General features: G+C 41.4%; 1 protein-coding gene across 3 annotated transcripts in view; it reads right to left on the bottom strand.

Moving 5' to 3' along the window:
• Positions 1-1,181: 1,181 nt before the first annotated feature.
• Positions 1,182-15,319, bottom strand: part of per2 (period circadian clock 2) — a 32,137-nt gene continuing 17,999 nt past the window's right edge. Inside the window, exons 7-24 of one of the 3 annotated variants that reach the window (XM_005721337.1) lie at positions 14,461-14,512; positions 13,793-13,935; positions 13,231-13,309; positions 13,022-13,128; positions 12,773-12,926; positions 12,513-12,627; positions 12,137-12,277; positions 11,421-11,511; positions 11,112-11,286; positions 10,691-10,815; positions 10,302-10,508; positions 8,750-9,013; positions 7,300-8,192; positions 6,877-6,993; positions 4,789-4,984; positions 3,901-4,027; positions 2,409-2,559; positions 1,182-2,322 (exon numbers count right to left, since the gene is read on the bottom strand). In XM_005721337.1, coding sequence (XP_005721394.1) covers positions 2,173-2,322; positions 2,409-2,559; positions 3,901-4,027; positions 4,789-4,984; positions 6,877-6,993; positions 7,300-8,192; positions 8,750-9,013; positions 10,302-10,508; positions 10,691-10,815; positions 11,112-11,286; positions 11,421-11,511; positions 12,137-12,277; positions 12,513-12,627; positions 12,773-12,926; positions 13,022-13,128; positions 13,231-13,309; positions 13,793-13,935; positions 14,461-14,512 — 3,287 coding nt within the window. In that variant the 3' untranslated portion in view covers positions 1,182-2,172. The remainder of the gene's footprint in view (positions 2,323-2,408; positions 2,560-3,900; positions 4,028-4,788; positions 4,985-6,876; positions 6,994-7,299; positions 8,193-8,749; positions 9,014-10,301; positions 10,509-10,690; positions 10,816-11,111; positions 11,287-11,420; positions 11,512-12,136; positions 12,278-12,512; positions 12,628-12,772; positions 12,927-13,021; positions 13,129-13,230; positions 13,310-13,792; positions 13,936-14,460; positions 14,513-15,319) is intronic. The other 2 variants (XM_013912435.1, XM_013912438.1) reach the window with 2 other exon arrangements.

Genomic DNA, 15,319 nt, shown 5'->3' with positions numbered 1-15,319 from the left:
TCCGACTTAAGTAGCTTAACAGTGAAGATATAGTATAACAAAAATATAGTTAACTAAATGTGTTCATTGTGTGGAATGACACTTTGCAGAATTATATTAAAGCCTTACTTATTTTGCAGATAAATCATATGAAGTACAAGACAAAACATTTGTATCCAAAATAAAACTGTACTTTATTCAAGTAAATATATCAGGTTACTTTGCTATCCATATATTCATCCAGGGATTTGGGGCACTAAGATTAACAGAATTGTAATTAAACTGCATTTAGGGCTCTGCAGACACTGTTGAGAAAAACTGTAACAAGCTAAGTTTAAGATGTCGGAACATTCTTTCTTTTTTTTCTTTTTTTTTTCCCAGTCTGCAGAAATCATCCCGTCTCTTCCTTATTCGTCGTTGTTGGACTGGCAAAGAAGGTGCACGACACACTTTGCTTTAAGTTATGCAACATTTTATTTTGAGAAAAGTTAGCAAACATAGTGGAATCATTTCCTTTAAAAATAAGAAAAACAAAAATAAAAATGTGTATGTCAGTGTCTGTTTGAAGACCACCCCCCCAAAAAACTTGAACAAAAATCTTCAAGTTCCCAAAGAGACTCAAACAACAGCGTGCGCTTCAAAGTGAAAAAACTCTTCAGCCACCTGATGTCCAAGCTGCTTTGTAACAGTGAAATTACTCTAAAGTCAGCCTGAAGTGTTTGTTCTGAACAGTAACGAGCTTCAGTCTGTTCAGGATGTTCCTCTCCTTGTTTATGATTGCAACATCAGACCACGTCGAGCGTCATGCAGCACACTTCAAAACTGGGGAAAACCACAATAATCTCTTTACAATAACCACCCACCCTAAACATGCAGCTCGGTACTTTTCAGTTTGTGATGAGCGGCTTTCCTAGTGTTGATTATGGAATTCACATTTTCAAAATAGATCTTATAATAAATAATATTAATTCTTTTGGTCCAGTTTGCTTTTTAAACTTTTTTTTTTTTAAATACTATAACTTAAAAACACATTGACTCATTTATAGAGAAACAGTTATCAGTTATTTTATGTAAAAATATAGCCTATACATATGCCTAGAGTCAGAGAGTGTTGCAAACACCAACACAAGCTTTGAAATATATTAAAAAAAAAAAAAATCTTTAAAGTGAGTGTCACAGCTGAAAAACAAAAATGCTGCATTTCATCAGAAACAGATGAAAGGAAATCTGCTGAATGAAAAAAATAATAAAAATCTAGAGCTGCTTTTAGTGACGTGTCACCAAATGACAGAAGTGTAAAAAGTTTGAAATGAGCTTTTTTTTTTTAAAAGTATGACATTATGTGAATCAGTGTAGCATATGTGCCTCACACCCCCACCCCCAACTCAGTGCAAACTTAAATCAACTCCATCACTTGATCAGCAATGCTTGTACTACATTGGACATCTTTCCCCTCTATGTTTAACAGCTGAGATCCCCCAATTGAATACAGGCATCAGCAGAATGAATATCAGACCCACAGGAGTCTCATTTACATTCTTCTTTATCCAACCCAGTGGGAAGAAATATACAATTTAAGATTCAAAAAGTTACCTTAGTATCAGATTTCTTTCAACTATAAATACTAAACTGCAAAGTGCACTTGTGCTCATTTGGTGTCTGATGTGTATGAATGACAGAAGTGTTGTTGCAACTCGGGGAAACGCCACGAAATACTGAATTCATCAAACACCACAGAGCCACCGAGAGCAGCCCCCAGCTGACTGATGTTTGTTTGACCTCTGTGGTGGTGCCTGGCATGCGAGCACACTTTCTCTTTCCCTTTATTGGGCTCAGCATCTGGTAATCAAGTCTATATAAAAACCATTAAGAGCCACACGTGGCAACATGCTACAAAAGGGATGACGCAACAAACAGGCGCAGTCTTAGAGACCAGCAATTCCTCAAGCAACAACACAGTGATTAAAAAGCAACAATTAAAAAGTAGATTAAAATATAATGTAATGAATCTACTACACATGTTCACATTCTACAAAAATCTGGACTGTTTTATCCAGTTTTCTTGCTGGCACCTATACAAGAAGAACTCACAGAACAGCAAGAGAGAAACAGTAAGAGCACATTTAAAACTGGTCCCTCTTCAAAGGCTGTAAGCCAGTGGCTAACAAAGTCACTCTGGACACTTTGAGATGCTTATTGTGCCGCCGTCTGTGTTTGACAGTCGGAGGCCGAAGGAGAGCCGTGGCAGGATATTCCGGCGGTCTCAGATTCATCGAGGTCTTGGTACGGCTGATCCTGTACCGCCGTCGCTGCCTCTAAGGCGTCATCACACCAGGAGCACATCTGGAAAAAACATGTTCAGGTGTAAATGAGGCATTATGTTTACATTAACAGTGGATATCTGAACTGGAAGGGGTATTCAATTCTACCTTGATATCTATGGCTTTGGGTAAACCTCCCTTCTTGATCCAGGGGTGAACCTCGATCAGCTCCTTCTTCTGCTCTTCAGAGAAGCGCGGTTGGCTCTTCTGCAGCAGCCTCAGTTTCTCTTTGTCTTCTCTCAGCACCTTTTCAATATCACTGCAGACACATTGAAACGCACAGACACGGTCACGATTCAGCTCACACGTGTGACAAATGCTCAGATAAACAACACTGGAAGCTTCGATTTGCATGCTTATGTTGCACTTTTGGATAATTTATTACTTTTATGTTCGAACAAAGTTTCGCTGTCAGGCTCCTCACACCCAACACAGCAGATCTCTTTTGTTGTGAGGATTCCATCTAGTGGTCAAAAGTCTTACTACAACCATCAGGGTTGGAGCTTCTGTGTCATGATTACAGATTGCAGTTTCTCTTTTCCTCCACATTTACAAACACTGAACACAAAAAGTTTCCGTGCTCCCTCTTACACAGAGATGATGCAACACAACAGGAAGATGAACATTTGCTACCACAGTTAAGGGAGTGTGTGGTAGATGCATAAAGAGTCTGAGTATATCAAGTGATGCTGCCTGAAAAGGGTTCATTGAAAGTATCGCATCTTCTTTCTCTGGAAGATGTGGTAGTCAGTCAGCATCCCAGTAGAAGCCTTGTAGACCAGCACTAATCTAATCCTATTAGAATAAGGATGCCAGAATTTATATTGAATATTTTCTGGGCAGTGGGCCTTTTCTGTAATTTAACACATTTATTTATTTGTGCTGACAGATTTCTTGCATTTAAATGGTAAATGGCCTGTATTTGTATAGCGCTTTACTTAGTCCCTAAGGACCCCAAAGCGCTTTACACTACATTCAGTCATTCATACATTCACACACACATTCACACACTGGTGATGGCAAGCTACACTGTAGCCACAGCTGCCCTGGGGCACACTGAGGTGAGGCTGCCGGACACTGGCGCCACCGGGTCCTCTGACCACCACCAGACAGCATCATCATATGACAGCATCATTTCTTCATCGTGCAGGAAAAAAAGGAGCACTTCTTTTTATATTAAATGGGATTAAATGTGTAGTTAAACATCTATTCAGCCAGTGGTTCACCTGAGATCAAAGCTAGCTAGTGATGAATGTAAAGCAGTTTTACAGGGTGGGTTAAAACTGCGCATACGCTTTCCAATGGTGGGGACTCGGTTAAACATGTTAAACAGTCTTTTAGCAAGCTGTTGCCTTCAGGCATCCCACACCAAGTTTCCTGCACACGCACACAGCCTTATCACTAGTGCATTACTGAGGAACCTTCCATTACAAACAGATGGTGAATAACTACCACACCACAGTGTCTACAGGGCCATTTATCCTACTCCTCACTGGCTGAGCCCCATTCTCCCACTCACTGCGAGGCCAGCTGATAGGTCATCATGACCTTCTCATCTGTGTTAGCCATGAGCAGCCACAGCGGGTCCTGCGGTACATACTTTGTGATATGGTCGCTCTGCTCCATTCTGCCGCGTCTTCCATCTCTGCCGCTCATATGACCTTTGACCTTCTGGCTGTGCAGCGATGAGTCCACACTGCCAAAGTATTTGCTACTGGTGGTGCTTTCTGAGAGGAGCCAAAGAGCAGAGTATTGTTAGAGGCCAAGTAAGTTGATGATCATATGACAAATTATGTAGTTTTAAAAGCTTTCCATTGGCCTACCTAATAACAGGACATTTATCATTGAGGGGACAATGCTTATTTTACACAGGCTAAATGTTAATTTCGCAGAGTTTTGGAAACCTTTCACTTCCTACCTCTACCACGCTCACTCTGTACTGTGTGGTTCTCTTTAATGATGAGATTTCTCAGTTCAGTTCTTGACACTTGGCTATACAAAGTCATCACAGCATTTCCATCTCCTGCTCTTTAAACATCAGCGGTTCTTTTTCTCAAGTCTAAACTGATTTAATTTTTTTTTTAGCAGGATGCTTTCTCAAGTGACAACTCGAACCCTCGCTGAAGTTTTTATACTGTGTGTAAATTGAAAGAAAACCCTCAGTTTTTAACTTGATTTTATTAGCTTTGCAAAGTAAGAAGTTAAAGCACATCATTCCACAGCTGTTGTTTACATTATGGATCAATAAAAGGTCAGCTTTTCAGGTGGGCTAATAATACTAACTCTGGTAATTTTTGTCTTTCTTTTGAAATAATTCTGTTATTGTGTGCAAACAGAAATAATTTATGCTTTCTAAAGAACGCTACTGCGTTTAGAAATGTTAAAAATTGCTTGCTCTGTTAAAAAAAAAAAAAAAAAACTTGGACAAAAACTTCAAATCTGTATAGCAATCACAAGTTAAAACACGTGGTTATAACTGTAGGATTACCTGAGACTCCGCTGGCTGACGTCCTGCCCTCAGACGTCCCGCTATTCGAAGTGCCGCTGGCTGACGTTCTGTAGCCCATGGACCCTGAGGTGGCTGAGCCGGTGCCCGAAAAGGAGTCCTCTTGGAGGATAATGTTCAGCATGTCACTGGATGAAGAGTTGGCATCGCTGTTGTTAGCGTCACATTGCGAGCTTGTCTGCAAAAACAAATATTGAAGGAACACCACATCAGAGGAGCAGGATTCAGGTCCTCACACTGAAGCATTCATTACACTCGCAGACGCCGTTTCTCTTGCCGTTTTACATCCTGCCTCAGATTTTAAAGACTCACCTGGGAGCATGTTTCTGCTTAATCATAAAAAACTGTCATTCTCAGCAAACACTCCTTGGTTCACAAGGACCAAGGAGACCAGTGTAGTTGATTTAAATTAGATACATGATCCTGATCCTTTTCCAGCTAATTGAAAGTGAGGGAAGTCAATAATTCATGAATGCAATATGTATATTATAATTAGAAAAGCATTTGCAAAATACAGAAGATGGCTGCAAACCACTTTTCCTTTCTTCATTATATCATCTCGGTACAATACAAACGACAATACCCCCTTCCACATGTTTAATTGTGAATCAGGTTCCCACAGCTGTGGAGGTCATGCTAAAATCAATGTATGTGCAATGGAAAAAATACGAAGGTGAACCATTTAGAAGTAGCTGCATCAGTTTAAGTGTGGGCTGATCTTCATCAAAGTAACAATTCTGAAAAATGCATTTTTTTTAAAGGACTAACACACAAATTAGTGTATCGTCTTCAGTAATATGAAGCACATAGTTCAAACACCCACAGTATAGTAGACCCATGGGCTACAGGCTTTAAAAACCCCACTGGAGATATCCAATCCAGTAAGTCAAACCACACTGTTGGCATGTGTGAAGAGAGAACTTGACCTCTGCATTGAATCACACTTGTTATTAATCTCTGTCTCTCTTCCACAGCATGTCTTCTATCCTGTCTTCCTTCTCTCACCCCAACCGGTTGCAGCAGATGCCCGCCCCTCCCTGAGCCCGGTCCTGCGGAGGTTTCTTCCTGTTAAAAGGGAGTTTTTCCTTCCCACTGTCGCCAAAGAGCTTGCTCACAGGGCGTCATATGATTGTTGGGTTTTTCTCTGTATGTATTATTGTAGGGCGACTGTTGTTGTGATTTGGCACTGTGTAAATAAAATTGAATTGAATTGACTTATTTAAAAAGGTGAGAGATGAAGGATGGGATCTGCAGCAGGACGCCAGCAGAAGCTGATCTTACCGTGTGCCTCGACTTGTCAATATGACACTCTATGATGCTTTTTTTTGAACTGAGGAAAGTTAGGTTGAATTGCTTGGGGGAGAACATACACGCTATGTGCGCTGTACGGTAGAAAAAAGATCATGATTAGAGTTTTTCTGGGCCTGGAAATAAACCCACTGCAGAATAACTACAAATAGAGAAAAATCTGTCCAGTATCCAGTCAGACCCCAGAGACACAGTTAAATGAACTCAAGAGAGCGCTTCACTTCAGACATCTTGTGAATCTGGCTAAGCTGAGGAAGAGAAGTCCAAAATTTGGCCGAAAAATATGCTCTTCAACCCACAGCTACCAAAAACATTTGAAGTTTCTTCTGCCAGAGCATTTCTGACCAGTTAAACATAACATTTTGGGTTATTTTCCTTCTAGCACAACAAATACTTAATGGCTGTGTTGATTGAAAAACAGAGAAAACTTAAATTGTTCGTGTGTTGGTGTTTGTAATGGTCAGTTAAATAAAGATCAGTTCTCATTTTATAACCAGTTATTAAAACTGGATTATTCCAAAGGTGCACATACAGAATACTATCCTGTAATTAACTTCCTCAAGAGGGCACGTGCCTCCAGGTTTTATTATGCTTCTTAGGCGGTTTTCATTGTCATGCTTCAGCTAAAAATCTGCGTCTACTGAACAAGCAATAATAATACTCATAAGTCATGAAAAGGAAAACAGTAACTGTAACAGTTGACATGGAATCGGGAAGAAATGGGATTTGAAAAGTGCGGAGGTTTTACGATGATTTGCCTACCTCGTTGCTGAAAGCACTCAGCCTAGAGCACACTTTATCCCAAGACAAACGCTCACAGAAACAGGCTGTACCCCCGAAATACAACGGTCCTGGAGGACCAAGGAGACTGAGAGATGGCTAAAGGGTGTAAGGAATAATAACATGATTAACACACCCTGGGCCACATTTAATCGGAGGAGTTTTTACAATAGCAAAACAGAAGTTATTTAGTGGAAATAATTTTGGATAAAATCACTGTCATAACGCCATTAAAGCCCACAAACTGAGATGCATATATAGTGAACTTTATGGGGGAACATGCCACAGCCTTTAAAGGGAGCCCACGACGTTAAAATTCTTTGACACTGTGGGCTGCTGACAGATTAAGAAGGATCCAGGTGGGGGAAAAAACAGGACAAAGGGAAGTTGTATTTCCTTGTTTACCTGATTCAGTTCCCTCTCCTTAGGCTGGCTGGCACTTGCTGTTTGCTCCCTCTCAGCTGCAGTATTTCCTCGTCCTCCAGAGGGGAGCATCGCGCCGTCCTGCCTGTCCACGTTCAGTTCCAGCTCCAGCAGGTTAAGGGGTGAGCTGCAGCGTGACTGGAATAAGCGAGGGGAGGCCTGGCCTTCAGCTCCTCCAGACTGTGGTGTTGAGGACCGAGACTGTCCTTCAACGGAAGGCTTAGGGATTTCCGAGGATGGTGGGAAGCAGAATGATGGAGTTGAGCTGCCTGCTGCTTGAGGAGGAGTGAAATTGGTCTGAACGTTGAACTGAGTCTGACCGCTGAAGGAAGGTGGGAATGGAAAGGCAGCCTGAGCAAAAGGCAATGTTTGGGTGGGGAAGACCCCAGTCTCTGCTTGGTACACTGGCTGCTGTGGTGGAGGACCAGGGCCCATTACAGGGTACAGGTAGTTAGGGAGTACTAGAGCCACAATGGGGGTGACCATGGGGGAGGTGTAGGGAGCAGAATGGATGGATGAGGGGCCAGGAGTGGCTTGAGCACCCTGGCTGTCCCTAAAGTTTTGTGTAGTGGTATCTGTCCGTGGACCTATGGACTCAGCTCTGGGGTAAACCTGGAGAGGGTAGCCTGGCATCACGGTAGGGTAGGCCATGGGAAAAGCCGACTGCGTTGCCTCAGAGGGAGACCAAGATGTCTGGTTAAGGCTGTAGTTTGGAAAAGAAGGCCGCTGCAGCTGTGGTCCTTGATGGGACGCTGTGCTGTCGGAGGACTCGACCTGTTTAGCCCTCTTTGATTTGGTCTTCTTATTCCGCGTGCTTCTCCGTGTGGTTGGCTCTGCAAACGCTCCACCCTGTTTGGGTCGAACAGCAGGTGCAACTAGACGATCAAGGAAATGAAAAAAAATATTTTATTTAAAGTTTTCATGAAAATTTTCCTCACGCATTGTCCGAGTGGCCAATTCACAGATTCCTCCTATGAATAATAGGATAGGAGAGAGTAAAAAATATTGTTGTAAATATCATAAAAGTTGGAAGCAGGTGATCTAAACCACATAAAAACATCCTTGCTGCACCGAAACAAATATACTGTGCAGTCATAGCTAGTGGAAATATAACAGATTAAGGTTGAAACAGGGAGCCAGTCAGTAAACTGTAGAGAATATTCCCCATAATATTTTTTTGTCACTTACTTTTTTTTTTCTTCAAAATAAAACTCCTCTAGCTTTGGGATTGATTTCAAAGTTAGTTTGTGTCTGTTACTCTATTTCTAGTCTTTTTTAAAGCTGTGTCACCATCTCCGAAGATGTTTAATCAATGGAATGAGTCATAAATTATAAATAGAGATTAAACAGGTTATAAATAGACATGGACGTAAATTGCAGTGAGCCAGAATTATCCTTCCTGTGTCAGTATGGGGTTGGTGTTTAGTTGTACCATCGCTGCCGATCTGTTCTTTCTGACGCTCCAGGTACTCGGAGCAGTTTGCTTCGAGGGGGGAGAGTCTGCGAAGCTCTCTGAAGTGACACAGAAAGGCCTGCTCCTCCTTCTGCGTATGTGCTGCCAAAACCTGCTTGGTCAAGCCCAGCTTCTTGTAGCACTCTCTCTCCTGACTGGGAGGTGAAAATGCACACGGAGGAGCCGCAAGGTTCTGGCTGGATTCGGCCACTTCCCCTGCGCCCGGTACGTCCTCTATGATCTCTGCATGAATGACAGCAAGAGAATAACTTTAATAAGCTGTAAAGCAACAGAAGGTGGGGTTTTTAATGCAACACAACATTTTATTATTAAAAGCGACAAAGACAAAAGCAACATAGAGAAAACAATGCAGTAGCCTACACTGGAACATATAATGACACACTGAAAGAAAGGCTCACACAAATTGGGAACCACGTTCAAAGCCAACAGTCTGTAAAGCAACTGCACAGTTAAGACATTGCAGTGAAGTACAACAGTTACAGCCAATGAATATAGAGAAATTGGGCTGAGGTATTAAGATGAAGCGGTGCACAATCAGTGAGAGTTTTGCTGCATTTTTGCATAAATAGCTCAGTTCATTTTCAGTCGATTCACTCAGTACAGCACATAGTATGCATTGCGATATCCTATACTACACGTGTTGTACCTCAGTCCTCTCCTTCAGAGAACAGAAGCTATAGACATAACTGTTGGTTTTGTTATTCTGAACTAAGGTGGATTATTATGTTACATGTTTGAACTGCAGAGTAGCTTTGCATGGTTTCAGTTTAAGATAATCCTTATTTAATTCATACTGGGCTTTGGTGCAGACAATCGAGCCGTTTTAGCTTTTTGCCTTTTAAACCAGTTTTTCCTACTGACTGGCTCTGTCTAAACTCTCTGTAACTGAGTATATTTATGGCAGTCTAGTGTGTTAAACTGCCATAGTGTGTGTGCATGTGTCTTTGTCCCCCCCATCATAAACCTTTGCAGTTATTTCAAATAGGACACAAACCCACTTCATACATACTGGAACTTGAACTGAAAATTTGCCATTGTTTTTTTTTTCCTGTATTGAAGGTTTTGCTGATAAACTACAGCATCACAAACACACAGACACACATAAATCAGCACGTACACATACAGGCTGCATTTACAGTGCTGTGAGAAGCCATTTTCCTCTGATTTCTTCTATTATTGAATATTTTTCCACACTGAGACGTTTCAGATCTCCAAGAGGCAGAAACGGATTTTTGAATACATGAAGTAAAAAGCACTAAAATATCCACAGTAATAGGTTTAAAAAAACAATCTGTTGCATCCGTTACAGTCGCCAATATCACTCCAAATCAGTGATTTTTCAGTACTCTGTAGTGCTCTTTAAACAGAAATAAGCTGAAGAGTGTGCGATTCACATCGAACAACTTTTTTTTTGTCTTAATAATCAGATACCTGTAGAGTTCCAGTATATTAAATATGCAACAATAGAGGGAATCTGGTTGGAGGTCAGTACTTTTTCACGTCACTGTACCTGACTCGGGTTGAGGTTTCTTGTCCCCAACATGCACTATGGTGCTACTGTAGCTACACTGGCTGGTTATGGACACCACACTTTCTGGTTTGTTTGGTACAGGTAGGGGCCGCGAAGTGCCCACTAACGCTGTGGCTGCGTCAGTGGACTTTTTATCTTGATCGTCCAAAGCAGAGAGACCAGACTGATCCTTCAACAAGGATGATTCTGCCAAAGAGAACAGAGAACAGGAACTACTGACAAGGAAGTGGTATTGTAGAAGAGTCTGATAGAGAAGTTTAAAGGGAAGAGTCTGAAAGCCTTAGAAGGCTGTAACTTTGCATGATAAAAAAAAAGGTAAGAGGTTTGTGTTATTCTTATTTTAGATGATCTGAAGTAGTGCCACATACCATTAGACAGCTGCATGCTGCTGGATTCCTTCTGTTTGTCCTCATCAGAGTTTGAGGACGTGGTGTTAGAGAGAGACTGGCATTTCCTTTTCATGGTGATGGGAACATTACAGCTCTCCAAGTACCTACAGGGATTTTTCAATCACAAAATTAGTATTTATGCTGATAATACCCGATTGTAAAAGTCAAAGACAATCAAGAACTTTAGGAACTCTGTAAAGGTTGAATTTTATAGTAACAATTCTTTCCAATTCCTCCCTGGTAAAACCATGAATGTGGACAGTAACAGAGAAATATGATACAGAGAACTTGCTGAACGTTCTTTGTATCCATTACGTATTACAGGAACATATAAAGTCCCTCTACATGGGATGAGCAATGCTAATGGCTGGCATTTTCTTCTAATGAGTCATCTCTGTACCTGATAACACTGTCCAGGCAGCTGATCTGCTGGTAGGAGTATACAGTCTGATCATTGAAGGCCAGGTCCTCCTGGAAAGAGGCTCTGCTCTCCTCCATAGGTGATCCCGCCTCCTTCCAGTTAGCAGCTGAGTCTTTGGGTCGCACCACGGCTTGGCTCTTCTTCTGTACAGACTCTGCAGCAGACAAATTAGGCATTAGTGTCTAAGATTAATATGAAATCACATCATTGTATCAGCGACTGAACAATTTGCACAAAAATTAGCTCTGCAACCTAGCAAATATGCAGATAATTATTCACTGGACTTACTGGCATTGCTTTTTTTGTTGTCTGGCTTTGCCGTCTGCTGCTCTTCTCTCTTCTGAAGATGAATTCCCTTGCAGATTTCTTGAAAAGTTCGCTGGTAATAGACAAACAAGAGTCAATCATTTACAATCTGCTCAGACTTTTCATTCAAAATAATAATACAAGAATATTAAGACTAAATTCATATTAATCTTGGCTAAATTAGTTTCATAATCCTGAGGCAAAAGTGCTGTTACCCTGACCACATGGGTAAGGATTCACTGCAGTGAGCTGTAACAGTGACCTAATTCCCTTCCTTAGTCACTTCTTCGCCATATAATCACGTGAGTAATTTACTTAGTGGTTAGCAGCAACTTGAGGTTCAAGATTCTGAATAGTTTCACTGCCAATTGTTGAATAATCAGACGTCCATAAAGAGAAAGTGAGCATGACTCACTACTCAGTGCTCTTTAGACTACAAGCCACATTTACCTCGTCACACATACAGTGCTTTTTTTCTATACAACTCGAGAGCTTCATATCCCTTACATGCAGGGTAAGACTTGCCAGTGCACCTAACATGCATGTATTTGGACTGTGTTTGATCTGCGACATGCATGCACACGTGCCTTGTTTTCAAGGCTGCTGAACTCAAACTCGGATGCTAAACTAAAATGTCAAACAGTAAATGCAGTGCATGCAGCGTTTAAGAAATAATGCATGTTTGTGGGTTTACTCACAGGTCTGGCTTTGCCCCTCATGTCCTCTTCCTCTTGATGCATCTTGTTGTACGACAGGCTCTCGTTAGAGGAGCCTATTTCAAGAAAGTGGTCGTTGCTGTGCAGACTACCATAGCCGCTGGACCCACTGTTATGAACAGGCTGGTTACATAAAAAACAAGACAAAAGAAAAAGATTAAACAGGAACAAATGAAGAGATTATTTCCAGGGACAGAGAGGACATTGCACCTGCAATAACAGTAACTGTTAATCTCCTTCCCTCGATCAATCCTTAGTCTGTGTAGGGTCTTGAAATGTTGCTCTTTCTTTTACCTTCCAACTGAATTTTTTTCCTTTCAGCTTATAAAATTTATATTAGTTTTGTTTTTTTCCTCACCTGTAGCAGGAGCCGATGGATCTGCTCAGTAATCTCCTGGACGTCAGAGTCCATGGTCTTCACCTCTCTGACGCCTGAGACTGGGCCCATAAAAATGTCTTCATTCACGGGGCCCCTGGTAAACAAGCACATCTTACGTGAAGCAGCTTTGTCATCCAATTAAGAACTTGTTTCTATAATGTCACATATGCCGTGGTCAAATATTAATGTAATATAGATTTAAATGTATGTATCAACTTGTTTAGGTAATAAATACTTACATGCGGACTTTGTGTCTCCCAATAACAAAGGAGACTTTGCGGCTCCAAGGATTGACAAAACTGGACCAGCTGGTGTCTAAGATGATGTACTCTCCATTTCTTGCACAGAACCTGATGGACGAGTGGTCAAACGGTTGGCCTGCGCACTGGAGGACTGCAGAGGAAAAACAAACAGATTGAGACAGGCGCTGATTTCCCCTGCTTACACTGGATGTTGATGTTTCTTCTGTCAATTTTGTGTGGGCTCACTCTTTCTGTGAATAGCCAGCATGATCGGGCGGTCACTGGGATGCAGGTGGCAGAGGACTGGGGTGCCAATCAGGTCCTGTGGGAGGTACCCAAGAAGAGGTACTGCCCTGAAACAAAGTGCAGTGTTAGCAGCCAACAGCACCAAATGTTTGCACCTTTTTCAGAGATCACTTAGTTTAAATTCAGCAGTAAAAGCATTCTTGGCTTACCTCTCATCCACATCCTGGAACACACAGCTTGGAGAGTGAGTGGTGGTGAAGATCTGCTTGTCTGTTGGAATTCTGGGTGCTTAAGGATAAAAAAAAAAAAATACAGATACAGTTCACTTTCATTTCTATAGCACCAAAACACAACGACAATCTTCTTAACACACTTTTTAAAATTGTATGATGAAAACCTTACGGTGTCAGAGAGAAAACCCCAACAATCTTCAAGAAAAAGGGAAGTTTTAAGTCTAATCTTAAAATTAGAGAGGGTGTTAGTCTTCTAAACGCTGGCTGGGAGTCACTTCCACAGGACAGGAGTCTGAAAGCTGAAGGCTCGGCCTCCCATTCTACTTTCAGAAACTGTAGGAACCACAAGTAAGCCTGCAGTTTGATAGCAAAGTGCTCCATTAGGATATGATTGTACTAATAGGGCTTTTAAGATATGACTGATATCTCGAGACCTTTTATAGGAGGAGAAGAAATTTAAATTCAGCTCTGGATTTAATAGGGAGCCGGTAAAGAGAAGCCAAATTAGGAGAAACATATTCATATTCAATATTTTTACCATCATAGCCAGAGTGGACCCTCTCAGCCAGAAGGAGGCAGCAGAACTGGTCTTCAGTGTGCACTGTGTCCTGGACCTTCATCAGGTAAGGCGTCATGCGGAATGGATAGTACTGCAGGTCACCCTCACACTCCTTACCACCGCTGGATATTAGGCAAAAGAGGTAAAGTGAGCCAAACAAAGATGAGACTGGGTACATGAGTCAAGTATGCACAAATACCCTCTAGTTTAATCGCTTTTGGATTTTAGAATCTGAACACATGGGGGCGCTCTGTGGTCATTTTCCACCCATCAGTAAATAGGAGTGATTGTTTGTGTGCACAACTTTAAATAGCTGTTCTGTTTAAGGTTTTAGATCTCTGATGTGACCCCATAGATCAGACCAATACTCAAAAATATAGTTAAATAAAAGAATTCTTTAAAATAAAAGATTTAAAGAATGCTATAGAAGTCTGTGGAACATCCTAACAAATGCTAAGTGTGTTGTTAATATGTAAATGGTCTTTAACGCTGGCCTGGAAAAAGCAGCTGTTTACAGGTTTTTATGCATATGATGTCACAAACTCATTGAAAAAGCATCTAGCCTGGATAGAAAGTATGAATATGAACTAAGAGCAGGTACGAGCAGCAGATGGCCCGACACTGCATTTGACCCAGCACCCACCCACCTGATACGACAGAAAAAGGACTTCTCCTGCATGCAGTCAGGCGGGGACGACTCTGAAATGGGAAGAGAAACGTTTTAATTCAAAAGCAACACGATCCAGCCAAATGGTGGTGAGAGTCTGGTCTCCTGTAGGTGTCCAATGGTTGATTAATTCCATCAATAAACATCCTTTGGAAGCCCAGCCCTGCACTTACTTTAAATGAATTTAAACATACATGGTACACCAGCCAAAATAATTCCAGGCCTAATTGGGAGAAAGAGTAAATGATTTATGGAGTATATTTAGTCTTATTGAGCACTTTGTGTTACAAGCACCATATTTACCACCACCCTTCTGAGCTATTCCCTACACACAGGGCTCATCTGGGATTTAAATGCAGGACCTCTAAAAGGGTCTTTGTGCGTAAACAAGATTTATGGCACCACACTGACTGGTGAAGCTGGCCATTATCCGTTACACAGAGTCTCTCTGGGAAAATTAAATGAAGGGTATTCATTATCCGATTTCAAACTGTGTCTTGGACATTTGCACGTTTTGTTCTTTTGTGGACTTTTAAAAGCTTCCCCATTTGGCAACCCATTATAATTTCCAGATTATGCTTTAACGACTGAGACAGCTCGATCTGTTCCATATAGCTGAGTGAAAAGGGGTAAACATCAGCGGTTTTAAATGCATAACTTGAATCCGTTGAACATAAACTTAATAAAGTACCTCTAAGCCTCTTCATTATAGACTCTCAGATGTTTTTCCATTTCTGTGAAGTCTTTATATAGTTCTGGTACTTGTAATGGATGGTCTGACATCATCCTCTTATTACTTGTCTGTATTTAACTTAAACGCTCAAAAGCTAAGCCCTCTT

This window comes from Pundamilia nyererei, unplaced genomic scaffold, assembly GCF_000239375.1.
Source record: "Pundamilia nyererei isolate P.nyererei 1_Seehausen unplaced genomic scaffold, PunNye1.0 scaffold00004, whole genome shotgun sequence".
NCBI lineage: Eukaryota > Metazoa > Chordata > Actinopteri > Cichliformes > Cichlidae > Pundamilia > Pundamilia nyererei.
Note: the sequence above shows the minus strand (reverse complement) of the source record. Positions and strands in the feature narration are given on the sequence as shown.